This window comes from Delphinus delphis, chromosome 2 (assembly GCF_949987515.2).
Source record: "Delphinus delphis chromosome 2, mDelDel1.2, whole genome shotgun sequence".
Lineage (NCBI taxonomy): Eukaryota > Metazoa > Chordata > Mammalia > Artiodactyla > Delphinidae > Delphinus > Delphinus delphis.
The window spans coordinates 139,205,184-139,233,067 of NC_082684.1; the positions used below are offsets into that span (position 1 = coordinate 139,205,184).

Consider the following 27,884-nt stretch of genomic DNA (forward strand, 5'->3'; position numbering starts at 1 on the left):
CCTTACAGACTGAATAACTGACCCAAAATTTCCTGATCACTTTCTGCATGCCAGATGTGGTACCAGGCACCCGCATGTGTGGCTTTTCACATAGTTACTCTGAGAGAGAGAAATTACTATCACCATTTCACAAATGAATGCATGGAGTCCAGAGAAGTGAAGTGATGTGCCCAAGGCAAAGCCAGGATCGCAAACCAGGTTTAACTGTGGTGTCCAGGCTCTTGTGCTGGCCTTTCCTATGAAGGTCAGATTGACCTGCTGTCCATCAGCTGTGCTCTGCCCTGGCTTTGTTGCTTTCTGGGTAACAAGGCCATCTTCCTCTTTTCACTTCCTCCTTGTCTCTTAGAACCCTGTATTCTTCCCATAGCTGTCCCCAGTTGTCCCTGACCCAAGCAGCCATCCCTGTACCTCAGCCTTTTTTTTTCCAGACAGCTTTTGGTTTTTATCCTTCCAGGCAAACAGCTTGTTTTTTGGCAGACTTTGGCTGGGGTGTTCCCTTTACTATCAGTAGAGACTGCCCTCACTGCCACTCCGTTCCTTAGCCCTGGGCATGACAACCTGGTACAATCATAACTCCAGGGCCTTCCTCGAGGTGTGGCTCCTGTTCAGGTTCTCTGGTTTGGTCTTGTTTGTGGTAGATGGTTTTGAATTGGCCAAGAGTGGAGAAGTTATTTATGAAAGAAACCTGGAACAGTGATGGGTCTGTGTGTAGAGTATGCACTACTGCACAGCCTTGGAGGGGTTTTGCCAAACAGACTGTGTGGCAGCCTCTGGCAGCACCCCTTCGGCATTCCCTGACTGACCTGTTCTCTGCACTGTGCTAACAGGGGCTAACTGCCCAGTCACACAGACTCATTTAAAATACCTGTCATAATCATGGGAGCAGCAATTATTTACCTTATTTTTCAGATCAGAAAATTAAAGTAAAAGAAGTGGTGGAGCTGGGATACAGAACCCATCTCCTGATCAATTTTTCTGTCCTTTTTGCAGCCTTCCTACAAAAGGATGTCTCAGTTTTACTTTCTTCTTTGTACTTTTTTTTTTCTTTTACAATCAGCACAAATGATTTTTACAAAAAGGATATAACTGTTTTCAAAAGAAAATATAAATTACAAAAACAGTAGAAGCTCTAGACCCATCCTCCAAGAGCTTCTTACCCTGATGAGAAGACAAAGTATCCCACATAGCACAGTTTAACAGCCCATGGCCGTGTGTGGTTAGGAGTGTGGTTGGCATTAGGGAAGGCCCCAGTGGGCTGGGATTTTGTGGGGCAGGGAAGGTGGGCTCCTGGATTGACTTGAACTGGGACAGGAAGGAGTGTATGAGTCCTACAGGCAGGGAGAAGTTCTAACATAGGGTCAGAGGCAAGGAGGTTGGGCCGTGTGCAGTCATGCCAGTTCTGAGGGACAAGTAGAGGGCCTGGGAGAAGACGAGCACGCACGAGGTGCCCGGCCCAATTGGGTCCACCGTGGGTGCCCAGTCTATGCGCACACATTGAATGAACAACCTCTCCTGGGAGCAGGTGGCCGCGGTCCGAGAAGGGATGTCCTGGATCGTCCCTGTGCCGCTGCTGTCCCTCCTCACAGCAAAGCAGCTGGAGCAGATGGTGTGCGGGATGCCCGAGATCTCTGTAGAAGTCTTGAAGAAGGTGGTGCGGTACCGGGAGGTGGATGAGCAACATCAGCTGGTGCAGTGGTTCTGGCACACGCTGGAGGAGTTCTCCAACGAGGAGCGGGTGCTTTTCATGAGGTTTGTGTCTGGAAGATCTCGACTACCAGCCAACACTGCAGATATTTCTCAGAGATTTCAGATCATGAAGGTTGATAGAGTAAGTAAGATGTTTTTTCTTCCTTGGTAATGTGTGCCTTTATTGCTTCCTTGATGCTTGCATGTTCGGCTTCAAGTAGGCCTGCCAATTCAGGATTAATGCTTGGAATTTCCAGACTTTTTAAAAAAATCAAGCACAAAAACTTGTTTAGAAACATCACATAACTTCAATTTTAAAAAGTCCTAAATGGGGCTTCCCTGGTGGCGCAGTGCTTGAGAATCTGCCCGCCAATGCAGGGGACACGGGTTCGAGCCCTGGTCTGGGAAGATCCCACATGCCGCAGAGCAACTAGGCCCGTGAGCCACAATTACTGAGCCTGCACGTCTGGAGCCTGTGCTCCGCAACGAGAGGCCGCGATAGTGAGAGGCCCGTGCACCGTGATGAAGAGTGGCCCCCGCTTGCCACAACTAGAGAGAGGCCTTGCACAGAAACGAAGACCCAACACAGCCATAAATAAATAAATAAAATTAAAGATAAATAAATAATTTTTTTTTAAAAAGTCCTAAATGGATGTAGAAAGCACACTACAACCAACAACCTTCACTGAATCTTCCAGTAACTTCCTGAATGAAAGCTAAGCTTGGCAGAAGTGTCACCATGTTGCCTCTGCCTCATATTTCCTATGCCTTTTCGTTGTGTGACTTCTGCACTGGGACACGGTCTTGTTTATTTGTTTTCATGAAGATACTAACCATTAACTGGTGCACATGCTCCAGAAGGAACGTGAAGACACAGGGAGCAGCAGTAACGTGCTCTGTGGCTACGTGCGTGGCGTGCATCACGGAGCAGGCAGTGCAGCTTCCCTGCAGCCTGATGAAAGGTCCCTGCTGCAGAGCTCCAGCCCAGCTGCTGTTTTGACAGATGGCTTAGGAATAAAAGGGCTTAGAGGCTTAAATGCACACTGCTGCCAGAGTCATCTTTCTCAAGCACCTCTCTAACCACGTCACTCTTTTCCTTTCACACCGTTCAGCGGCCCCTTGTGTTGACTCCAGGATAAACGCCAGCCACCTTAGCAGTCTTCAACACCTCCACAGTCTGGCCTCTGCCCCGCCTTCTGATATCACCTCTTGATGCTTATCATGTTCTGGCCATCATGGGCTGCTTGCCTTTCTCCTGACAGACCACACTGTTTTTTATTTTGGGGTGTTTTTTTTGTTTGTTTTGGGAGATTTTTTTTGGCCGCACCACATGGCTTGCAGGATCTGAGTTCCCCAACCAGGGATTGAACCCTGGCCACGGCAGTGAAAGCCTGGGATCTTAATCACTAAGACACCAGGGAACTCCCAAGGTCACACTGTTTTTAAATGTCTCTGCCTTTGTGCAGGCTATTCCCACTGCTTTAGTAAGTTCTCCTCCCATCCCTTTCCATCTATGCCTGGCAAGCAATTACTCACCGTTTAACCCCAATACCAATGTCATCTCCTCCAGAAAGCCCTCCTGGATGCTTTCCTATGCCTCCTGACTATTCCTCCAGGCAGACTTAGATCTTCTTATATCCATCTCCTGGACACTTGGTACACTCCTCGAACCTAACATTAAGTTAGACGTGTCTGTGTTCCCTCTTTCTCCTCCTCCACCCGCCGTGAGCTGGGCAGTCCCCTGAGCAGGGCCCATGGTGTTTATTCCGGAAACAGTAAGGAAGGTAGGACCTCCTCACTCAAGGGCCCATCCTACCAGTTTCATCAGGTTTCAGTCTCTGCCCTTCTGGTGTTTTTCCTGTAACTACCCCTTCAAAGTTGCCGTAGTCAAAGCCATCCCTCCCCTGCTGCCTCCTGAGGCTGCCTGCCTGGGCTCCACTCCTGGGCTTGCTGGAGAGGCCATGCACAGGAAAGGCTATGAAAAGAGCCTTTCTGTAAATTTTCGATGGGACTTGCCAGAAACTATAAGTTGTAAATCTGTTTTGTTGCTTCAGAGAAAGATGGGGAGGAGGAAATGGTTTGCTTCTCTTCAGCTCTGGAAAAAAGCCTTGCCTCGTATCTGTCCTGGGCTACGCTGCCATCCCAGGAGTTAATCCACTATTAATCCCCTGCCTGAGGGATTTTAGCCTCAGAAAACTGACCACTATGGGTCTCTGCTTTGTGACTTTTCAACCATTTCTCTAGTTTCCAAATCAGAGCCACCTGTTGACATTCCCCTTTAATGTCTTTGTGGGTTGAGGGTTTTCTGCATTCATCACTGGCTCTGGCACAGCTAAGCTTCTGGGCCCTCCATCTGCCACCTCTCGGCAATGCACTCACCTGATGGCAAGTTCCGAGGAGGAGGAGGGCTGGTTTCAAGGAGTTCAACGAGAAAGAGAGGGCAGGTTCTTTTTTAAAAACTCATTTTTAAAAAAATTATAAAAACAGTGTAAATCATTATCATTACAGATAGTTTGGAAAATAGTTGTGTTTGCAAGGCAGGACAGTGTTTGCGGGGAGGGACAGGAATCCTGTCCCTCCTACTGGTAGCCATTTTCACCTTTCACCTTTGTGTAATTCATCGAGCATATGCATTTTTGCATGACGCATTTAGAACTTTGTATTCTGCTTTTTCCACCTAACAGTCTATCTCCAGCACTTTTCTGTTTTGCTGCTAATCTTCATAATTATCATTTTAAACGACTGCATCACCATCGGTTAAAGGGCTGGGCTGGGATTTCATTAACTGCTCCTTCCTCATCTGAGCGGTGTGCTGGTGGCCATGGCAGGTGAAGGATGGCAGAAGGCTCACTAGGAGGACGGTGAGGGGAGGAGGAGTGTGGTGACTCCCTCACAGTTGTTCCTTCCATTTCACTGGCTCTGTTGGGGGAATCCCTGTAGCAGCTTCAAGTTTGCACCCTCTTGGTGAAAGGGAACAAACTCTGTTGCACTCCTACGCTGTGGCAGGCACTGTGCGAAGTGTGTTCTGCCAGGTAACCCTGTCAGTCAGGGCTCATTCTCATTTCACACATGAGGGCTTTGGAGGAGTGAGGAGAGGAAAGAAGCATCTTCGCCAAAAGCTAGATGGCCACAGGACACCAGAGCCTGCACTCTTCCTTCCACTGCCAAGTCTCTGCTTGCTCTCCAGGTGGCCGTGCAGTCAGTCATGTCCGTGGAGCCCACCTGAAGGCAGGGAGAAGTGCTTTCCTGACTTTGGGGGTGGTGGTGATGAGCAGCCCTGCTCCCCCCATGATACCCCAGTGCTGCAGTCATGGCTCTGGGTCTCTCTCTCCACAGCCTTACGACAGTCTGCCTACCTCACAGACCTGCTTCTTCCAGCTGAGACTGCCGCCCTACTCCAGCCAGCTGGTCATGGCTGAGCGCCTGCGCTACGCCATCAACAACTGCCGCTCAATCGACATGGACAACTACATGCTCTCGCGAAACGTGGACAACGCTGAGGGCTCCGACACTGACTACTGACCACCCAGGGTGCCGTCGCCCCTCCTTCTTCTCGATAATGCTCACTTCCAACTTAATGCTGATACACTTTTATGGTAACTAATAGATGTTTTAGGAACATAAACCGACATTATAAACAGTGGCCACATTTAGTTACTCTAAATGTAACGAAGAAATTAGATGTTTTTATTTTTCTGTGATTGTACAAAAAAAAGACAAAGTGCTCTAAGTCAGGTTTTCCCTCCATATTTGTGGTCACTTTTGATAAGTTTGCATGGAACCATTTCGGTGCATTTTTAGTTGGGAATGGTACATTTTTGTAAACCCACCCAGTGAACATGAAATTGTACATTGTGTATAATTGTTCATTAGAAAGGACAGTTTTACATGAATATTCATATATTTATTTTGTTTTAATTTGAATTGCCTGTGCAGGGTTCCTTATGCAGAGAAATAAAGCCAATTCAGGAATCAGTGCATGGGCTGCTTTTGTTATTGGAGCTTTGATGAAGAGAGAATGAGCTTTCAGACTAGTTTCACTCCGACAGCTTTTTGACTCATCAGAAACATTCCTTCACACTGGGCTTTGCTTGGAAATGACAGAGCAGAGGGCCACGTGGGTATAGCAGCCCCCTGAGGTGAAAGCTCCTGTGTTTATTGGTTCTGTCATCCTTGGTCTCTCACTGTGTTCCCTCACTACAGGGTCCCTGGTGTCCATCCTTTAGCACTATGCTTCCTCCTTCTCCGTAGCTGGCTTAAAGTGTAACACGCTAATAGGAGCCTTTCTTGAACAGCCCCAGGATGCCTGGTACGGGATGCAGCTCTACTAGGCCAGGAGGAAACTAACTAAAGTGATACAGTTGTGACTGCCCACCGTCACCGCCCTTTGAGGAGCCAGCGGATCCAGTGATGGAATTAAAGAGCGGGGCAGTTTACAATAACGTGTCATCTACCCTGGAAGGGCAGCCAAGTGGGCACTTAGCATACATGAATGAGTGACCATGTGAACGTGTGAATGAATTTGAGAACTAATGCGTGGCTTTGATGTCCTTGAATGATGGTGGGGAATTGTGCAGGGGACTGGGGAAGGGGTTACACCCTTGGTGCTTAAACCCAGACCTTTTGAAGGCCCTGGGTGATGTGTTCATTTGCTCAGGCATGTCAGAATGAGCATGTGGTCCTGGGAGACAGGGCTATCTGGAGAGCAGCTGTGAAGGCTCTGCGAGTGGGAACAGGGAGAGGGCACAGCCTTTGGGTGGCTTCTCTCTTTCATCCACTACAAGTTCATGCCGCACGCTACTTCCAGTGTACTTCATGGACAAGGTCAAGGCTGACAGCCTGCTCAAATGAGGTGCCAGAGAGCCTTATAGGCGCTTTTTTTCCACCAGGAAGGTAAAAGGTGTGTGTTTGTGAAGAGAAATTGGAAGGAAGATGTGGTTTTGTTGGCTAAGATGATGTGGTGCATGGATATTTCCCAGTGAGTATATCTGATAATATTTAGAATGAAGACATTTCATTTTTATGGAAAAGAGGCTTCAACTGGCATTGTGTCTCAGAAGGAGACCACAGCTTCTGGGGACCCCCAGGGGGCTCTGAGCCTTTAATACTTGATCTGAGAGCTCAGTCAGAAGCAGCGGTGAAGGTCTTTGTGCTTGAAGCACTCACTTGGCGGGTGGGAAGGCACTGTCCGGGCCTCTGGGCCAGGAGGGAACTTCTCTCAGCGAAGAACGGCCTCTGCGTGCTGCTGAGATCCTGGACAACGCCAAAAGGGTCTCTTCGGGCCTTCTGGGCTGGCTCCCGGTGACAAGTACCTCCTCCCTCTTGGTGGGCTGGGCTGAGGGTGTGCCGAGCTGAAGGCTACGTCTGCAGTCTCAGACTGTTTTAAATCACAAGAAGGCCTTGACCTTCATGAGGCTCTGGGCTCTGCTGCCGCAGTTCCCTCTGGACTCAGGGGAAAGGGCACCCGCAGCAGGCTGATGCTCAGGCCCCACCTGTCGGGCCTAACAGGTGGCTCCTCAGGAGGCCTAACTCTGCGAGGAAGACCTGCACAGACACCTTGCTTTTATAACAGATGCCGTTTCTTTGCTGGAAACCTGTCATTTTTCTTCGACCTCTGAACTTTGGAAGCTCTGGGAAAGAGGAGGAGGTGTGAGTCCCTGATGTGAGGAGCTGAAATGAGCCTAGTGCCCCTATTTTTTTCCCCCATAGTTCACTTTCAACCCCCATAGAGGCTTAGGCCTTTTTTTTTTTCTTTGCTAGACTCATTCAGTTAACAAATGTTGCAGTTTTTATCACCCGTAAAAAGTCTCAAGAGAACTTTGGCCCCCTAGCCTTTAGATTTCCTTAAAGGCCCTTTCAAGGTGCAGCTTTTTTCTGGGCCTTTGCCCAGCACTGCCAGTGAGATGAAACCTATATGTGGTAAGCTCGGTTTTTAGCAAAAAGCAAGTCTTGGGCATTGAATCCCAGAGCTGGAGGAATAGTAGAACTAAGGCATCAGATGATCTCTCCCTTTACAGACCAAGAATTCGAGGTCAGGAGAGGGAAAGTGCTGGATCACAGGTACTTACAGACGAGAGCTGCGAGTCCTGGCTTCCTGTCAGCACGCCAGTGGTGGAGTTGAGGGGGCTCAGTCAGCCCCCTGCAAACATTCAGCCTGTGCCAAAACAGGCCAGTGTGTCCCTGTAAGACAAGCCTCAGAGCACAGTGTACCCCCCACAGCTGGCTCTGCTTCCTAGGGAGCAATCTGGAGCCCCTGACCTCAGAGCACGCGGCCCCAGCCTCTGCTGGCGTTGAGGGTCAGCCGACTAGCCAGTATGATGTGGTGACTGGGGCCAGCCTCCCACTAGGGGGCACTGTCCTGCCCCAGTGCTGCGGTTCTGCAGCCTCCCACTAGCTTTCACTTTGGCTGCCTTGGCCCCGACTGAGAGTGAAAAGAGTGAGCATTCAGGAGCGGGGCAAAGTCTGTGGTGTGTTCTAATGGAGGCTGTGAGGGCACAGATAATCCCCAAGCCACTTCCCAGTGGCTATGGGTCAGGCTCCCATCTCCCCCAGCTCGCCCTTCTCTGGACAAGCATTGGGCTTCCTGACTGTTCCTGAGCCGTGCCTGCTGCTGATACCAACCTTATGGGAGCTGTGGTCAGTCTTCCAGTCTCGGCTCAAAGGCCGTGTCCTCCATCACGTGTTGCTTCTTGTGAGTTCTGTTGGGCACTTGGCTTTTCTAGCCCCCTGTGGACGTGAGGACGCCTTTCCCTACCCTCTGCCTTCAGGCAGTACACAATTAGAATCTCAGCACAGTGTCACAGAGAGTGTACTGGTCCTATTTTACAAATAGAGAAATGGAGGCTCCGAGAAGTCATAACTTGTCAGAAGTTATGGCTGGCAGAGCGGGGAGAGTGCTCAAAACCCCCCTCAACCCCAGCTGCATGTCTTCTGACTAGAGTGACTCCCTTGAGGTAGGGCCTGGCCCAGCCCATGCCCAATACCCAGTAAATGTTTGTGAGATGAATGAATTGGTGGATTAATTAAGCATGCAGTGCCCCTTGTTCTATGCAAATCTGAGAGAAGACCTTGAAAGCTGTTTTCAGACTAAGCCAGGGCACTGTGTTCTGTCCAGTGCCTTTGCTCAGTGCCTGGTGATGTGAATGCACAGGGACTGTTAGAAGGCAGCGTGGAGAGTAGTGTCTGCCTTCCAGGAGTACCTCAGATGGGCCTGGGCTCAGGGACCCAAAGGTCCTGTGCAGGGGGCAGGGCCTAACCGGAGCCCTAGAAACCATGCTGGACACAACTGTCAGCACAGCTTTCGTTCTGTGATCACTAGTCTTGGTACGTGAGGGTTTACTAGGCATCAAGGGGAACTTAACCCTCATTTATAAAAGAGCTTCTGGGGGGAAAGGAACCTCAGGGGAATGTAGGTTACCCGCTTTCCAGTTGAATATACAGTAACCTTTGTTTGCTTTACAAACACAGTCTCATAACCCTTAAGAGAACTTTGCAGACAAGATTCTCTAGCTATCCCAATATACAGGTAAGAAAGCTGAGGTTTGAAGAGGGCTGACCTGCCCTTGGTCAGAGGAGAGCTAGAAACCAGGTCCTGTTTTTCCCCCAGACTAAACCACCAACTTAGGGCAAACAAGACCTCTGGGAATTGGGGCTTATCAGAGATGATGAAAGCAAAGCCATGGGGTTTAGGTGGCTCTGTTTTAAACAAACATTTAAGTCCCTGGAAGCCTGAGCTTTCTTTCAACATTGTTTGCAGTAGTGGCTGAAAAATTAATTTCCTGCAAAGCCTCTCTCCAGAGTTCAGAGCAAGGGTGGGTAAACTAGAAAATCACCCAGAGGACACCTGGGTCTCACAGGCTAGTGGTAGGCCCTCGCGTTCCACTGCAGCTGGTGGCCTGGCAGGGCTGGCTTTCCCCACACAAGGATGAGGAAGGATTATGCTGGTCCAGGGTCAGTGCGGTTACCGGTTTCTGGGCTAAGGGATGGTCTAACCAGGGGCCCAGGGGCAGCAACTGAGGCCTTCGGCAGTCCCTGGAGGGGTTTGGGCGAGGTAGGGTGCTGTTTGCCTGCCCACAGGCTCTGCCTAGAGAAATTTCAGCCCCTCTGGGCCTTCACCGTCGTCTTCTTGGGGCCCTGGCACCTGCTGGAGGTGGCCTGAGTGGGGGATCTCCAGTTCTCGTTTCATCTTCATAATAATCTCTGAGGCTTGGGTGAGGCCCCTCTTCTCCCTTATTTTTCTCATCACCTCTCCTGCTTACCTTTCCTCCTCACTCACTCTGTTCCAGCCATAACACACCAGTCATGCTCCTTGTCTGGGGCCTTTGTGCTGGAGGCTGTTGCCTCTTGTCTGGAATATTTTCCTCCAGACTCTGCACCGTTCTCTCCCCCACTTCGTTTCTCAAATGCCTCCTTCTCAATGGGGCTTACATTGGTCGACCTCTTTTAAGTTGCTTTTTCCTTTCCAGCAATTCCCAAATATCCTCTCACCCTGTATTTCCCTTTTCCCCAGTACTTATCTCCTTATACACCAATTACTTACTGTCTCTTCCCCCAGTAAAACATAAGCTCCATGAGAATGTCTTTTTTTCCTTGCTGTTTCCCCAATATTGGAGCAACGAATTAAGGAACCCATGTGTGTGGTCAGGCCTCTCAAGATGGCTGTTCTCTTGCTCTCTTTACATCCCCTGCCTGACCAGTGCCTGTTTCACCTAAACCTTACACACATGACTGATCTTCCTTTGTTCTTGTCCCAGGCCCCAGCTGAGGCTGTTCTTATCAAAGGGGTGGTGAGGGGCGTGCCATTCCACTGGTTTCCCTCGAAACTAATGAGCTCACCTGACATCAATTCCCCTATAACCGGTAATCTCCCCTCCCCCCCACCAAGCGAGGACTGCCACCTCGTCCTGCCCACCATCAGTTGCGCACAGTGGGGCGTCACTCCAGGGCCTTGCTTCAGACATGTAAGATTCCTCCATCCATTAAACCATTGATGTGTCTGCTGCTGACTCTGGGCTCTTTCTTCAGTCTTAAAGCTGGACAAGTGCAGGCCTTGCAGGCCTGTGGCGTGCAGCCCAGTGAGTAGGCATCAGGAGCCCCTTTCACAAAGAAGAAACACCTGGCCTCAGGTGGTTAAAGGGCCTTGATCTCACTCAGCTGGTGATGGGAGGAGCCAGGGTGTGAGTATCACCCACATTACTCCACCATTCTCCCTCCTTTCCCCACTTACCCAAAGTTTTCCCCGTGTACCTAGAACCGGGAGGCTGCAGGATGGCTGAGAGCCCTTCCTTTGGTGGCTAAAGGTGGGGCACCAGTGACTAAAGCCCTGAAGTTGAACTCCAGGCGTGCGCCCACGTTCAGCAAATGTAGCAGGTAAAAATTTAACTTTGCATTGCTTTTAATGGCTTCGTTAACCAAGGATTTAACCAGGTCTGCTGCTTTTATGTCTTTACTTTGGGTTTTTCCAATGATTGTTTCCCTTTATGATGGGAGAACGGTATAAAATAAGGATAACAATCCAGTTTATGAAAGAATCACAGCAACAAGCGAATTTTCTAGAGTCGCGTTTGCAGTCACTGCTAGGAATGCATCTGACAGATGAAAGGCTACCGGGCTCGGGGGGGGGGGGCGGGGGGGCGGCGCGGAGCAAAGCCTCTAGGTAACCCGTTCGATGGCTCTCTAGCGCCCGGCGCCCGGGGTGCCTCCCCTCCTCCCGCTGGTGCGGCACGGAGACGCGCCCCCGGGTAGTTCCGAGCGGCCACGGCTGTTATTTAGACCCCCCCCCCCCAACTGCGACCTCAGCCGGGGAGTATGGGCTAAGGGCTCCCGCGCAGCGCCAGGCGGAGAACCGGGTGCTTAGGGGAGACAGGGAAGGGTGCTGGTGTTTAGTGAGAAACACCAGAGTGTTTTTCAAGCATCTGGCCATCAAACCTTGCACTGAGCCAATGTATAAAATCGTAATGTGCGGGAGGCGCTCGTATCCCCGTCTTGGCTGAGGATGTGGCGGCTGTCTAGGGACTGTTGTTCAATGCAGGCCACTCCTCCAGCCCTGAGGCCCAGGGCCAGTGTCCCAGACACGGCCCGCCCGGCCTAGCGCAGAAGCTGCTTGCGGAGGGCAGCGCCGGGCGAACGCAGGCCGCGCGGGAGCTGGTCGGGGATCATGGCCGCGCTGTGTTCGGCGCGCAGAGTCAGGCGCGGGCACGCGGCGCGCAGGCGGCGCAGGCCGGCCGCGCTCACGTTGCGGCAGAAGTCCACGTGCAGCGTCTGCAGCGCCCGCCCGTGCGCCGCCACGGCCGTCAGCGTGCGGTTGGTGACGCGCGCGCAGTTCTCCAGGCGCAGCGCGCGCAGGCGCGGGCAGGAGCGCAGCAGACGCGCCAGGCAGTCGTCGGTGACGTGGCCGCAGCCCGACAGCGTGACGGATGCCAGGTTGGGGCACCTGCGGAGAGAACGCGGTGACCATGGGCCGGGGCCGAGGAGGGTGCGGTTAGCGTGCTAGCGTGCGGCCGCCCCCGGTCACGCCCCTTAGCTCCCTGGTTGGTCCCCGTGCCAGCTCTGGGAGACCGGGCAGGCCCTCCCGCTTTTTATAGAGGAGGAACGGGCCCAGAGAGTTTCGGGCACTTGCCCGCGGTGACATGCCGGGATCTGAACCGGGGCTTCTGTCCCATGTCCCCTGTTCTTTCTGCCACTCCACCCCACCTTACTTTAATCTGCCTGGGCTCTTAGTCCCAGGAGCCCAAGCCCCGGCCCTGCTGTGGACATAGGCGATGCTGGTTCCAAGGAGGGTCGGCTACAGTTTCTTTGGTTCTTTCAGACTTGTTGCCTTGGGTGGGGGTGAGGAAAGCGGTGCGGAGTGACCGCTCCGGTCTAGCTTCAAGCTGAGGCCCTGATGCTCCTGGCAGGACGGTGCAGAGAGGAAGGGTTTCCTGTGGGGTGGCTTAGAGTCAGGCCCATTCCAACCCGTGAGGCCATCGGGGCACGCCTCTTGAGTAGTCGCTCTGAGTTCTAGAGCCCTGGTTTCAGCTCAGTTGACTGAGACAGTTACTGCATCTCCAGTGGGATGCCAGCCTGTCACAGGCCAGGATCTGGAGGTAGCTAGACCCAGGCCTGAGGTGGGTACAATCAGGGATACAGGTAGCTTGTCCAGAAAGCTTTGGGGGCGGCGGGGGGGGGGGGCTGTCTGCCCCAACCTTACCAGCAACTGCTGGGGGAAAAGATTTGAGCAAAGTTGGCTTATTTGCGCCATGACCTTGATTAAGTCACTCGCTGAGCCTTAGTTTACCTGGGGGAGTGTGTTGGGAGTGGATGGCAGGGAGGGAATAATGCCTACCAGTGGGGCTACTGTGATGATTAAGCGAGATTTGGGGTATCTGGAACCTGTACAGGACCTTCCGTAGGCCATCATAACCCATGTTTCCTGGGAGCAAGCAGGACCAGACCGCTTCCAGTCCAGAAGGACCTGTCTCAGCGGTGCAGGCCTTGGCTTCCTGTAGCCAGAGGGAGCTGGAGTCGGGCCACAGGGGGTTTCCCTCTCCCCATCAGCTTCCCCCATTGCCCCTTGACTGCACCTGCCTGGGCCAGCTCAGCTCCCTTGTTCCTGAGCAAGGAGGTGAGGAACTAAAAGACTGGTCATGGCCACATCCACACGCCGAGTGCATCCTGTCTTCCCAAGTCCACACAACTTCCTAAGTCTTCATGTCAACCTTCCACCCCCAATTTCATGAATGAGGAAACTGGCTCAGGGAGCTCAAGTGACTTGCCTGTGACATATTTGCTGTGTGACCCAGGACAAATGTCCGAACCTTGCTGGGCCACCTCCTCATCTGTCAGGCAGAGAAACTGTTACTTTCAAGGTGGTGGTAAGGATTAGGTAGGGGTTTAAGCCCCAGGGCTGTTAAATGATCCCTTCCTGTAAGAACCTTTAAAATAATCCTGATGCAGGAAGAAACCAGAGAAAGAAAAAGCCAGCTCCCTCCCTGCCCAGCCATCCTCAGCTTTCCTCTCACAACCCCTCTCCCCAGCTGACTGCCAGGTGTAGATTTCTTGCATACTTATCGATACCTACTATGTGCCGGTGCTGCTGTGTCATTTAATCCTTTCAGCATGTGAGAGAAGGTAGTTTATCCCATTTTACAGATAAACAAATGAGGTTGAAAGTGTTTAAATATTTGGGCTGGGGTCACATGGTTGGACAGTAACAGAACTGGGGGACTCAGCCCCGAGCCCTTTGCTTTTTTGGTGACACTAGGGACCATTGCCATACCTAGACAGTGGCCTTGGAGGTCCAGTCCACACCTTGCTGGTTTGGGGGATTAAACCTGGTTCCCCTACAACAAGAATGCAGCAGATCCGGGGCAAGCTTTTCACCCCATACATATCGCCCTCCAGTCTGATTTCTGGGCCTTGTTAAACTCATCAAAATGTCATGGTCCCATCAGGGACCAGCCCCAAGTCCATCTTCTGTTTTCTTCTCTTGCCTTAAAAAAAAAAAGGGGGGGGGGCGAGGCCACTACACTATTTCCTCCCATTCCTTGTTGGGCTGCCAGAGAATATAGCAGCTGTTAGACTTGGGTGGCAGCAAGCTGACTGAACGTAGTTAGTAAACAAGGGGGTGTCTTTCCTCAAAGGCTAGGACAGGACTGGTAAAGTCTCAGTGAGAGTCTGTGCTTGCATGGACTGCTCTAGGCAGGAGGCTGTGACTGTGAAGGGAGTCTAACCCATGGCTAAGCCTCTGTGGGGTTGACAGGTCAAATACAGGATGTATTTGGGACAGGCACCAAAAAAATTATTCCATCTATCTGAAATTCAAATTTCTCTGGGCCTTTTGAGTTTTTATTTGCTAATATCCGGCAATCCTAGACCGGGGCAAGTCACACAACCTGTCACGAGTTCCGGTTTGCTCATTTGAAACTTAGGCTAAAACACTCTCTCCTTCAGGTACCGTGAGGATTAGTGAGTTTCTAATAAGGAAACCATTATCACCACCCCTACTTCTGGAGCCTGGCTTGGTCAGCTAACCCAGGGCTAAGCACCCTAACTCTCCTTCCTCAGCCACATTTCACAGGTCTTGGGGTTTGCTTGCTAGGGGCAAATCGTAGGGGTGAGCTGATGGCTGAATCTAGAAACCTCTTCCTGGAGCCTGACCTTGAAAATGAAGGCCCAGCTGGACCTACCCAGCACTTAACGGCTGCCAGGGAAGACAGCCGCCTGAAACACAGGGACAGCTGAAGCCAAGTTTGTCCTCTTTGCCGAAGCAGCTCCAAGACCCGTGAGGCTAAGAGGAGGATTGGTGCCCGTTTCCCCCAGGATTTTATCCATCTTCTGGGGACTGCGCAGTGGGCAGGCCTGGAGGGTCTAAGCCTTGGGCCTAGTCTGAGGCTCCCCGAAGCAAAGCCGTCTTGCTCTTGTAATTGGCTCTTCCCTGACCCCCGGAAGCCTCCCAGAGCTCTGGATGCCAGCGCTGCTCAGAGGCGGCCTACCTGTCGCACACCTGGAGGAGGAAATCACTGACTAGGCTCTCGTGCCGGCTGCAGATGCTCCTCTGGAGGGCGCTCTTGAGCCAGTCCTCGATGCTGCACACCTGCACGCGGCTGGAGTGCCAGCAGATGGAGAGGCTCCTGAGCGCCGGGCTCAGGAGGAAGTTGTCCTTCTTGAGTTCTGTGAGGGAACGGAAGTGCAGCAGGGGCCACAGCGCGGGGTCCTCAAACACGTCCTGGAGCTGGGGGCAGGTCCTGGCAAGGTTCTTCCTGCTGTCCTTGTCCAGAAAGGAGAAGAGGTGTAGCAGGCACTCCCGGTTGAGCTGGGTGATGTGCATGGTGCACGGCAGCCACGGAGTGTGGCTGGAGCCCGGGGTCCTGACCTACCTCCTGCTCCTCCTCCCCAGCTCCGGGGCCGGTGGACATATATGGTTGAGGAATGGTGTTTATTTTTGGCCAACAACTGGTGCTGCTGCTCTGAAGAGGCGGGGAAGCCCAGACCCAGACACACGTGCAGCAGTCCGTGGCTCGGCTTATGTTCCGAGGAATTGAAAATCCTGGCAGAAAAGCAGCGTATTGAAATTAAATAGCTTCCCTAAAAGGGATTTCTTTCCTTTTAGCTGACCGTGGTGTTAGGCGGAGAGCTCTTTTGGCATTTTCATCTGTGGTGCTGGCTGGACCACCTCTGTCTGGGCTTGCAGTCTCTACTCACTGGGAGGGACTCTAGTTGTACATAGGATCTGTTTTTGTTTCCTAGGACATCAGTATGAGTCTTTTGCTCTCCTCTTAGTAGGAAGAAGACTGCTGTCTATGAAGAGCTAAGGGGGACGGTTTTGTGCTCAGAGGTGTAAGCAGAAGCTTTCCTCTGTCACTTTGTTCAGTAGTGATGGTTTCCAGGCTGAGCTACCTTCAAATCCTGCTGCTCTCCTCCAGGCGCAGGGATTTCTTTGGTCTCCCAGTTGGCTGTATTTTTACCCTGAGCTTTTCCATAAAAGATTTGTCTTAAGTAGCTTATCTCTCCAAGGTTCTTCTGTGTGTGTCACGTTTTAAACTTAAGTTTACTTGGCTTTACATTTTTCCAGATATATGTCCCGCTGTGTCTAGTCTGTATTTCCCCAAATGTCAGGATGGATGAGGTAGCTCTTAATACAGAACTGCTTGAAACAATTTTAAGTTGAAGTATTTTACTCTTTTGCCCTTTAAGCCTGCCACACACCATCCTCCTTGTGAGGGATGCTTTTAGCTCCTGGAATTAAGCTGCTAGGCAGGTTGCCTGGAGGTTGTTCATTAAGTTCTCCCTTCCTAAAGTAACAGATTTCTCAGTCCATGGATCCATTTTCTAATACTGCTTCAGTCCCAATCATTCACCAGACCCTACCGCATTTCCCCTCCTGTGAACGCCTAGCTCTGTGTACCGGTTGGTTGGTTGGTTTGTGGGCTACAGTAGTGAGATGAGGAACCATTTTTCCTCTCCTGGACCAGGGAACACCACCTCAGTGGTTACCTTTGTCCCTTTTCCCACATAATTAGAATGGGAAGGAATGGGAATACTTTGTTTCCACTTGCGTGGAGTAACACAGATGAGGCACATAGGGCGGACCCTCTTCGGGAACTAAGGCTCAATCAGACCTGGTGCAGCTTTGCCTGTAAAAGCAGAATGCAGCCTAGGGGAGAAAGCAGGCATTCTAGCCAGCACCCTGGCTCTGAGGAGCCGGTCTCAGTGGTCCCCTGTGCCTCAGGTACCCGGCCACTGCCAAGGTAAAGTGGAAGGGGTGACTTTCCTTAAAAAAAAACATGAACCAATAAACAGCCAAAAGGAAGATGTGTTTCTCAAGGAAAGGTTAACTAGGAACTGCTCATATTTCAAGCTAATCGTTTTAATTGTTCAAATTAAAGCTGACAGCCAGAGTCCCTCTTTGGGCTCTAGCTACACTCACCCACTGAAACGGTACTGCTGCACCAGAGGTGGATTTACTAGAAAGCCTTATTATCTCCACTTTCACTCCCAAATCCTTTCCAAACCAGTACTTTTTAGAGGGCTGATTCCTGGAAGTAGTTGGTTCTTTCACCTTCCTAAAAGGCAGAGCCGTGTTAAGTGTGCTGGCCACAGGGGAGAGTCGTTGTGGTTCCTCATGGCTTCCAAGCTGCATTCCCGCAGCTCTGCTCGAACAGCAAAAGGTGGGCAGGGTGAACGTTCAGAGCCTGGCCTCTTCGCTGCTCGTCCCGCGGGGTTGTAGGGAGCACCCCAGAATGCAGGGTGGGTCCCTGTGCCTGCCTGCCTGCAGGGAGGGATCTGGCTTGCGGCCTGGGGGTTGTGGCAGCAGCTCCTCCCAGCTCCTCCCTTTCCGCCCTGTGGAGCTCAGCTCCGGGGCTGCAGCAGTAGCCGCTATGGCCTCTGACAGCACAGCTGCCAAAAGGAGACGTGTGACATGGGAACTGGAGGCAAAACCATTTGGGCTGCAGGCGCCTTTGTCTTCAGTTTCAGAAGACTGATAGAAACAGGCAAATAAGTAACACAGAAAAACGATGGCTGTGGACACAGGGTGGGTCTTGATTTTTTTGCTTGTTTGCAGGGGACATGGGGGCGGAGAGGGGTGTAAAGCAGAATATTTATTTTTTAACAATGGCACTTGTTTGCCTGTTTGGCTTTAAAAGGCGATCCTTTGCTCGGAGCCCCAAACCTAGTTCCTCAGAGTCGAGTCTGGTTCCAAAGGAGTCAAGTGGGCCTCGTTTTTATAAAATCAGTGTCACAGGGAAAGACAGGATGAAGTCACTCACTGCGGGCGAGCTCTCCCTCAGGACCTGAACGCAGGCACTAGAGGCTCTCTCCCACCACCCCCCTCCCCTGCCCCTCCAGGTCACTCCGTCTGGGCCCATGTGCACCAGCAGCCCCAGATGGCGAGGGGTCTGTAAAAACCTACTACTACCTGTTGACTGACTCTAACGGCCTGTAGCTTGAGCTAAGTACATCATCACTTACTATGCTCCACTGAAAGGTGTTCAGAAATAATAGTCAAAAGGAAAGAGACCAGATCTTTAATGATACTTTCCATAAAACAGTTCAGGTTGGTGAAGCAGAAAAGGGATGTGATTACAACTTAAATGAAATCAGTCACTTGCACAGTTAATCCTCTCAGCATCACACAGACTAGGTTTTAGTGGAAATGATTACGTCACACACAACCGTCACTCACAGAGGGCAGTCTGGAGTCCTTCACAGACCTGAGGGGGAAGGTACTGCACCCAGTGAGGCAATGCACAGACCTTGGACCACAGCATGACGCCACCCACGCCCACCCCTTCCTGTGCTATGGGCACCTTCCTGCGGCCATACGCTCATCCCGTGGGACCCATGCCCTGGATGCAGGAACGGACTTTGCTCAGGAGCTCCTCCAGGGCCTGTGTGAAGAGGCCACTTCAGCAACAGGGGGGATGTGAGAAAGTTTAGGGGACGGTGGAGGTGGAAGTGGGATAAGTATATCTAAATAGACTTATGTACATACACTAAACCAATGAAGAAGAGGTTTGGCTGTAAGAAATAAATATGCCCCCAACCCCGGAAACCAAGCTGCTGAGCAGGTTCCACAGGTGAGACACACATTTAACACTTAACCAGGGCCCATATACTTTACTGGTTTTATTCTATTACATTTGTCATCACTAGACACTGAGTAGAATACAGTGGATAAGCAAAAGTTTCTCCACCATGGAGAGAGATTTGTGTTGCCACAAACTGTTTCTGTCACCCACCTGTGTGGGAGGACTTCTGAGAAAGTTTTCTTGTTCCGAGGAGCCCTGTGACTCGGCGTGAGGCCCTGCCTCAGCGCTGCTCTCTGAGCGAGAAGCCACAAACACGCTAGAGACAACACGGCACAGGGGGAGAGCCCCGAAGAGCACGAAGAGCTTTTGAAATAGGCGTGATACAGCTGCACAGTTAAAAATGTCAAAATACAGAGAGGCACATTTACATCGCTGGGGTTCAAGTGGACAGTTCACACGGGTCCAGTCACTTTTCCAAAGACCCTTCATGATACCCTTCAGACGTGTCTGCTGGAGTAAAATCAAGAAATAAAAACACTACGGAATTCAGAGAGGAGATGCGTTCATTTCCTAAGCCAACAGTGTTGCCTGTGTGAGGACCACTTTCCCCAACAAAGTAGTCTAGTCTGTTGTTAAGTTCCATGCGGTATAAAGGCCACTTTCCTCCATCAACACTGCCCGAGGCTTTCTTGCTGGAGTTACAACTGCTGCCTGTCCAGAGACTAATGATGTAAGTGCAAATGTTAGAAGTTACAGCTGTGTACCTTCTAAACAAAAGAGCCTGGATTCATAGGAGCGAGATCAGAGGAGATGCACGTTTCAAGTTCAATGACATGTGGTGTTAATGCACTGATATAGTAGATCAAATTATGTGAAACTGTCATTTTTGTAGATCAAAAACAGTCCAATAGAATTTCACATGGCTCGACCTGTGTGATTTAACATTGTGAACTGTTTTAAATACATGTTTCCCTCTTAATTCTAGGCACTCTAAGTTGTAAGACTTAAACACGATGGCAGAGCTTTTCTCTCTGGAGTGAAAGTGCAGACCAGTGCTGTCTGAGAGGGTTCACACGGTGGAACTGTCCCAGACCTGGGCGGTCCTGTGCCACGTGTGGCTGCTGAGCATTTGAAATGTGGCCAGTGTGACTGGAGAACTGAATTCTTAATTTATTTTTAATTAACATTTAACTAACCATATGTAGCCAGTGACTGCTGTATTGGACAGTATAAGTTTAAACATAATTGTAATTTGCTTCTAGTTAAAGTATATAGCAGATGTGTTCTGCTCTGAGAAAATGTGGGATTTACCCAGCTAATATTAAAGTGGAAATAGAGCACATCTGCTCCTGCAACTGCAAACATCCAACCTAGGAGGAGAGCCACCCAGCTTTCTTTTACATTCATACACTTAAGAAATTATCTGGACTATTTTTTTTCTTTTAACAGAAAAACAAGAATAGCAAAAAGTCTGGTTGGCTGGCTTAACATGAAATACATTCTGCCCCTTGTAACAACTTGTAGAGAATCGGGAAGGGAGGAAAATAATGACTGGGACAAGAAATGAACATGAAAATGTGCCTGGTCCTATCCCACAGGCCTAGCTGGAGCTCCTTCCTTTTCTCTCATTACTTTGCACATCATGCCACCAGCACCCCAAGATCCACAGGCTGGCTTGGAGCGCTTGCAGAAAGCACAGTTACCTTCATTAGATGGGATTCTGGTGCGAGATTTCAGTTTGAGTTAAATCTAAATAGTGCTGGTGCCTATTTTTTTGATTTTTTTTTTTTTTTTTTTTTTTTTGTGGTATGCGGGCCTCTCACTGTTGTGGCGTCTCCCGTTGCGGAGCACAGGCTCCGGACGCGCAGGCTCAGCGGCCATGGCTCACGGGCCCAGCCGCTCCACGGCATGGGGGATCTTCCCGGACCAGGGCACGAACCCGCGTCCCCTGCATCGGCAGACTGTCAACCACTGCACCACCAGGGAAGCCCTTTTCTTGAAAATTTTAAAACAGACTACTAACCTCAACAATAGAAACTCTACTTATTCAAAGTGAAAATATTTTCAATTGCTCTGCTATGAGGATGGGCCAATGAGAATTGTTAAAACTTAGACTAGTAAAGACTTTCGTTTCCTTCTGTGGAAGCAGACCCCACAGTATTACCCGACGTTTAGGTGATGGTCAGAATCAACTCTGGAGGGTAGCATCTCAACCTCAGGTGACCAAGTAAGAAGTAAGACTACAGTGGACATGCAGTTAATCCCGGTGCTACAACTAACAGGGAATTAGGTGCTGACTCTAAAAGGCGAACAGAAGCTATGGTTTCATGGCAGTGGATAAATAACACCTGGATAACATGTAGCCGAGTCATGGAATTTTTTAAACACTTAAGTGTATTTGGCCTTCCTGGGAGTTTTCAGTACTCCTATCTCCATGAAAATACCCCAAAATCAAAAAAAAAAAAAGGTAATTCTTGAATTTGCAACATAGTTACAACTGAACCAACAAATTTAGTTAGTGCAGCTCTGAGAGATACGAAGAGCAGCAATTACCTGGTCTACTTAATGATGCCCTTTCAGTTATCTTTTACAAGCAAAGAGAATGATTACTGAGCAGTCACTGAAATCTCGTGGGCCACAAATTACGTGCACACATGATCCCTGATTTTGAGCCAACCTGATCTCCGTTACAGCTGTGAGAAGGCAGCAGGTGGTTACGTTGCTCTTCACAATCAGGAACGTATCTTCCTTTCAGCATGTGAGAGTAACAATGCATTGATGTAAGTGTGCCTCAAAGTGAGAATTGAACATTAATATAAAAAAGTCAAATAGAACTAAGTTCTTGAAACTACATATAAAAACTGAATTATTACAACTAAAGCAGCAAATCAAAATATCTGCTGAGGTTTTCTGGTAGAACTAAAAAAAAAAATTAGTTGGTGCCCATGTTCAATAAGTCACTACCATTGACAAAATAAAACTAAACCCAAAATAGGAAACTGAAAAGTGCATAATGAAATTAAATCTTGGATCAAGTATTTATGGAAAATTGGAAATGTTTGTCCGGTATAGTTGACGAATAATGATTTGGAGGAGGTATTAAAGTTTATCCGACCCAGCTTTGGCCTGGCGTTCCACATAAAAAAGGATGTAGGCCTTGGCCTTCACAACGGTGTCTTCATCAGTCAGTGTTACAGTACTGTCATTGAAATGGAACCAGCGACCTTCGTGAGTTGCATATGCTGTGTAATGTCCAGAACCGACCCTGTAAGGAAAGGTCAGATGATCAAAGAAAAAGACTACAGAAATCACAAAAGAATCTATGCAACCATATAAATTATCAGGTAGACAATAAATTTTAATAAGTACTGTAATTAGAGAATAAATCCTAGAGGCTTGTAATTAAAGATAGTTGCTTGGGCTCATGTGTTTATCTTCTCAAAACTCATTGAAATGACAAGGAATATATTGACACTGGAAAACAGGGAAGAGTGCCATGGACTGACCAGAAATTGAGGATTTTTTAGGACACACAAAGCAGTGTTTACATGGTACTGGATTAACAGAGAAACCAAACAGTGAGGGAGCTCTCAACCTAACAAGCAGAGGTCAAAGCCTATGGAAACATGGAAAACTGAGGACCAGGAAGTCTTAGAGGAAACCTGAGCATAAGACAGAAATCTGCCTCCAGGGAAGCACTTTCCCTCCTACTTTGGCCATCAAAGGCTTTTCTCTCTCAGCATGACCCACCCACTCACACATGGAACCCCAGAGTCAGTCCTCCTGGGTAGGAGAAAGCCTGTAGATAGAATAGAGACCTTCATAAACTGCTAGAAAAAACCCTTGCAACATTTCCATGAGCTGAAGACATCAGACTTAAGAGTGCCCCTGTCAACTACCAAAGAGAAATGCATCTGATGTAATTTCTCAAGTCCAAAGGAAAAAACAAACAAATGAGAATCAGACACGTAGTGGACTTGTCACTTATAACTATGAACGGTGAAGTCAGTGGAGCAATGTCTACAAAGTTCAGAGGGAAAAGGATTTTCAACATGGGTTGCGGTTTGCCAAGTCTGAAGGTAAAACTGCCATTCTCAAGCGGACCAGAAACAAGGTATATACCCTAATGCAGACCTTCAGGGGGAAAAAGTAGTCGAGAGTGTCATTTAACAAAATAAGAAATGCACCTTTAGAGTAGATGACATGAAGTAAAGTTATTCTAGATAATCCCCCATTTCCCCCCATTTAAATATCAACTGGCCAAGGAAATCAACAGCTCTGGAGTAAAGACTACTCAGGATTTTGTGAACAACAGACTGGTTCCGAATGCTGGGCTCAAATGAACCCTTCTCCATTTTGGTTTCATGTGCCTTCTCTTCATGCTTTGCAACGTCCTCAGGAATATTCTTTCCCACCAAGATGGAAGGAAGGTTCTACTTCATGCACTTTAATGAATCTGAATCTAGTATAGGGGGTCTGGGGAGAGTCATCGGGAGTGGTACAAAATTGTGGGTCGTCACTCTGTATCCCCAGCCCTGAGAAGCCTGCTGGCATACTCACCCGGAACCATGGTGCACCACCACAGCAGCAAGGTCATAGAGGCAGTTCTCCGGGCCACTGTTCTCAGGCTACAGAACAAGGGAGAAGGTATCCCAGGACTGAGTTAGGAGCAGTGGTCAATGACATCGGCATCTCCCTACCTCAGTGACCTCTACCCTCTATTTGTGAAGACTTAATTTTACCGAAAAGCCATCTTTTCACCAGGCTAACAAAGGTAATTACCTTACCTCTAGTAAGTAGCATTTCATGTCTAGCCCTCTCAGGGGAAATTCTACATATGTATCAACTTTGTTTCTTAAATATGCTGTCCAATGAAATCTTTTCAAATGTAAGCATAGCACCTGGATGAGAGATAAAGACAAAAATTATAAACAATTTACCTTTCAATCAAAATTAGCTACTTGGTACTAATGTCTCTGAAATAATATTTTAGGTGGCCTACCAGCTTTTCTTTGGATTCTTGATATTAGTTTCTTCCATGAATACCTTATTGTGGTACTGTGATATATAACAGTATGTTTTTAGTCTTTGTCTCCTTTCCTGGCACAGAGCTTCTAAAAGCCTTGAAATTTTCTAAGTGAGGAGAGCCATGAAGGTGTCTTTTTATGTTAATGAGGTATGGGCGCTCGTTGCCAAAAGAACCAAAAAATCAAGAGATGAGAGAGTTGGAGCTTTCAGTCCCACCCCCTCCGACCCCCAAGAGGGGAGAGGGACTGGAGTTTGAATGATCAGCAGTGGCCAGTGATTTAATCAGTCAGCCTGTGTAATGAAGCCCCAAAGCAAAGGGTTTGGAGAGCTTCTAGGCTGGGGAACCAGAGCTCTTCCACGTGCCACCATGCTGGGCCCCAAACTCCATGAGGACAGAAGCTCCTTTGTTCAGGACTTTGCCCTTTGTATCTCTTCATCTGGTTGTTGATTTGTATCCTTTAACATCCTTTGTCATAAATTGGTAATCTAGTGAGCAAACGGGTTTCCTGCGTTCTGTGAGCTGCTCTAGCAAATTAATAGAACCCAAGGAGGGGGTCATGGGAACCTCTGATTTATAACTAGTCGGTCACAAGGAGGGGTAACAATGTGGACTTGCGACTGGTGTCTGAAGTCCAGGGAAAGGGTCACAGGAACCCTCAGTCTGTAGTTTGTAGTTGAGAAGCATAATGCACAAAGTAACAACCTGGGCTTGTGACTGGTGTCTGATGGGGAGGGTGATCTTGTGGGACTGCGCCCTTACCCTGTGGAATCTGATTCTAACTCTGGGTAGATAGTGTTAGAACTGAGTTCAATTGTAGGACACCCATGGTGTCAGAGAAGTGCTTGTTAGGGGCATGGTGGGGGAAAAAAAACCTCCACACATTGTAAATAGTGATTAGGACATATTTACTTATGAATTCTTAAAGGGTGTATTTAGTTTTACTGAAACCCTTAGAGACCAATGCAGAACAGATTATATAAGTATAAAGTTAGAAAAATAATTTGTCTTCCAGTCAATCATAAGCATTTTTTCCCCTCAAAACTGCATTATAATTTGAAACTCAACACTTACCTTGGGTAGTTTCTGAATCCAAAACTTTTTAGTGGACTTTTGTTTCTTCTTGCACTTGTGGCACATATATAACTCTGTCTCATCAAGTTCTTCTAAGTCGGTAAAACTGCGAAGACAATCTAAAACCAAATTGATTTGGGCAGCATTAAAACAGGATGTCTTTTATAGAGGCAGTGTACTGTAGGAAGAAGAGACTATGAACTTCGAAGCTGAACAACTCAGGTTCAAATCTCAGCTTTATTAGCTATTTGACCTTAGAAGAGTCAGCCTTTCTCAGTTGCAAAATGGAGACCAAAAAAAAAAAAGTCTACATTGAAGGACTGTTGTGAGGAAGAGAAATAACATGTATAATGTGCCTGGCATCATGTCTAATAATCTGATGATGATCAGTTCATGACAGATGGTATTACTGTAGTTGGGTTTACCATTATTAGTAAAAGAATTAATCTGGATAATTCTGATAAAAATGGTTCCCTAATGAAATCAAGGTTCAAAGAGCAATTTTCTCTCAGTATCTTACATAACAAAGGACAAAGCCCCAAGTTCATAAAAATGTCAAGTTTACCTCAAACATTTTCAGTCATAACTTAATAAACATACATTACAGAAGGCTGCATTATTGACCTTCCTATTATATATCTCCAGTGAATCCTTTGCTTCACACACTGCTCAGAATCCCCTAGATAAACCACAGCTATATTTTTTTCTTTTAAAGATTTAACTGTGTAATCTGGGATTCGGTAAACTTTGGCCCCAAGCTAAATCCAGCCACCTGGTTTTGTAAATAAAGTTTGGAACATAACAACACCCACTCATTTATATACTCTGTGGCCGCTTTTACACTACAACAGCAGAACGGAGCAGCTGTGACATAGACCTTATTTGCTGTAAAGCCTAAAAACATTACCATCTGGCCCTTTATAGAAACAGTTTGCCAAAGCTTGGCAAAATTAGTAATATATTCAGAAGTCCATGTATCAATAAAATGTATGTATTGTTCTGTGAGAATAAATACATTATTTTTTTAGAGAAATATGAATGCCTGTGTACTCACCACTCCAGTAAGGAAATGGACTCTAGTACTTGAGAAGCCAGAGTTTACGTGAATGGCATCCCCTAGAGTTGTTCAGGGGGTGGCCTGTGTGGCAGCCCTGTTAAGAGCTTCCTGAGTGCCTCATCCCAGTCAACCCTCCCCCAACCCCAGAAGTAGTCATTATCCTGACCTCCGTTTAATCATTTCTTGGCTTGTCTTTATGTTCCATATATATGCATTTATGCATCTTTAAACAATATACTGTTTGGTTTGAGAAGTTGGGTTGCAAGCACAGACCTAGCGTATAAGGAAAGGCAACACTCTCGCTGTGCTCGGAGTCTTCAAGTCATAGTCAGCCTTGGCACTAGAGGGAGTGTGAGAAAGACCCCGTTCAGGGGAGTTAGTGGGGCAAGGTCTAGCAGGGATTAGATGTGGGCCGGGTTCTACACAGGCCAGCATGTAGCCAGAGGCCCATGTACTCTTTTCTTTTTTTAAGCATACTTTATAAAGCATAACATATTATATTAGCTTCAGTTGTATAATATAATGATTCAATATTTGTATATATGTAAAATGATCACAATAAATCTGGTTACCTTTAGTCACCATATATGTTTCAAATTTTTTTCTTCTGATGAGAACTTTTAAGATTTACCCTCTTAGTGACTTCCAAATATGCAATACAGTATAAACTATAGTTAGCATGCTATACATTACATCCCTGTGACTTTATGAGTGCAAGTTTGTACCTTTTGACCCATTTTACCCACCCTCCACCCCGATTCTGGCACCCATCAATCTGTTCTCTTTATCTATGAGCTTGTTTTTTAGATTCCATACATAAGTGAGATCATATGGTATTTGTCTTTCTCTGTCTGACTTATTTCACTTAGCACAATGCCCTCAAGATACATCCATGTTGTCCCAAATGGCAAGATTTCATTCTTTTTCTTTTTTTCTTTTTGGCTCCGTTCGGTCTTCATTGCTGCACGCGGGCTTTTCTCTAGTTGTGGCGAGCGGGGGCTACTCTTCGTTGTGGTGCGTGGGTTTCTCGTTGTAGCGGCTTCTCTTGTGGAGCATGGGCTCTAGGCGCGCAGGCTTCAGTAGTTGCAGCACGTGGGCTCAGTAGTTGTGGCTCTCAGGCTCTAGAGCACAGGCTCAGTAGTTGTGGTACATGGGCTTAGCTGGTTCGCAGCATGTGGGAATCTTCCGAGACCAGGGATCGAACCCATGTCCCCTACATTGGCAGGCGGATTCATAACCACTGCGCCACCAGGGAAGTCCCAAGATTTCATTCTTTCTCAAGGCTGAATTATATTCCATTGTGCATGTGAGTGAGTGAGTGTGTGTGTGCGTACCACATTTTCTTTACCCATTCACCCATCAGTGGACACTTAGGCTGTTTCCATATCTCGGCTATTGTAAATAATGCTGCAATGAACATGAGGGTGCATATATCTTTTGAAATTAGTGTTTTTGTTTTCTTTGGATAAATACCCAGAAGTGGAATTGCTGGATCATATGGCAGTTCTATTTTTAATTTTTTGAGGAACTTCCATACTGTTTTCCATAGTGGCTGCACCAATTTACAATCCCGACTAACAGTGTATGAGGGTTCCCTTTTCTCTACATCCTCCTCAACACTTGTTATTTGTTGTCTTCTTGATGACAGCCATTCTTACAGGTGTGAGGTGGTATTTCACTGTGGGTTTGATGTTTATTTCCCTGATAATAATGTTGAGCATCTTTTCATATACCTGTTGGCCCTCTGTATGTCTTCTTTGGAAAAATGTCTATTCAGATCTTCTGCCCATTCCTTCAGCTGACTTTTTAAAAATTTATTATTTAATTTATTTATTTTTGGCTGTGTTGGGTCTTCATTGCTGTGTGCGGGCTTTCTCTAGTTGCGGCGAGCAGGGTCTACTCTTCATTGTGGTGAGCGGGCTTCTCATTGCGGTGTCTTCTCTTGTTGCAGTTGCAGAGCACAGGCTATAGGTGCACGGGCTTCAGTAGTTGTGGCATGTGGGCTCAGTAGTTGTGGCTCATGGGCTGTAGA

At 48.3% G+C, this 27,884-nt stretch overlaps 3 protein-coding genes and 1 long non-coding RNA gene across 18 annotated transcripts in view; 2 read left to right on the forward strand and 2 right to left on the reverse strand.

Annotated features, from left to right (window-relative positions):
* The window catches only part of HERC1 (HECT and RLD domain containing E3 ubiquitin protein ligase family member 1), a 213,269-nt gene extending 207,610 nt beyond the window's left edge, over positions 1–5,659 (forward strand). For all 12 annotated transcript variants that reach the window (XM_060005804.1, XM_060005802.1, XM_060005812.1 and 9 more), the window contains 2 exons: positions 1,523–1,828; positions 5,023–5,659. In XM_060005804.1, the coding sequence (XP_059861787.1) occupies positions 1,523–1,828; positions 5,023–5,208 (492 nt within the window). In that variant the 3' untranslated portion in view covers positions 5,209–5,659. The remainder of the gene's footprint in view (positions 1–1,522; positions 1,829–5,022) is intronic.
* Positions 5,660–11,446: 5,787 nt separating this feature from the next.
* FBXL22 (F-box and leucine rich repeat protein 22) lies at positions 11,447–15,823 on the reverse strand. Its single transcript, XM_060005828.1, has 2 exons — positions 15,159–15,823; positions 11,447–12,118 (listed from the first exon to the last, which is right to left on the reverse strand). The coding sequence occupies exons 1-2, from the start codon at positions 15,491–15,493 to the stop codon at positions 11,773–11,775; spliced, it is 681 nt and encodes a 226-aa protein (XP_059861811.1). The 5' UTR covers positions 15,494–15,823; the 3' UTR covers positions 11,447–11,772.
* The window catches only part of LOC132420934 (uncharacterized), a 61,295-nt gene continuing 45,432 nt past the window's right edge, over positions 12,022–27,884 (forward strand). The window contains exon 1 of the long non-coding RNA XR_009518471.1: positions 12,022–12,108. This is a non-coding gene — a long non-coding RNA (uncharacterized lncRNA). The remainder of the gene's footprint in view (positions 12,109–27,884) is intronic.
* The window catches only part of USP3 (ubiquitin specific peptidase 3), a 211,991-nt gene continuing 204,926 nt past the window's right edge, over positions 20,820–27,884 (reverse strand). For all 4 annotated transcript variants that reach the window (XM_060005816.1, XM_060005817.1, XM_060005815.1 and 1 more), the window contains 4 exons: positions 24,796–24,914; positions 23,483–23,596; positions 23,256–23,323; positions 20,820–21,960 (listed from right to left, as the gene is read on the reverse strand). In XM_060005816.1, the coding sequence (XP_059861799.1) occupies positions 21,795–21,960; positions 23,256–23,323; positions 23,483–23,596; positions 24,796–24,914 (467 nt within the window). In that variant the 3' untranslated portion in view covers positions 20,820–21,794. The remainder of the gene's footprint in view (positions 21,961–23,255; positions 23,324–23,482; positions 23,597–24,795; positions 24,915–27,884) is intronic.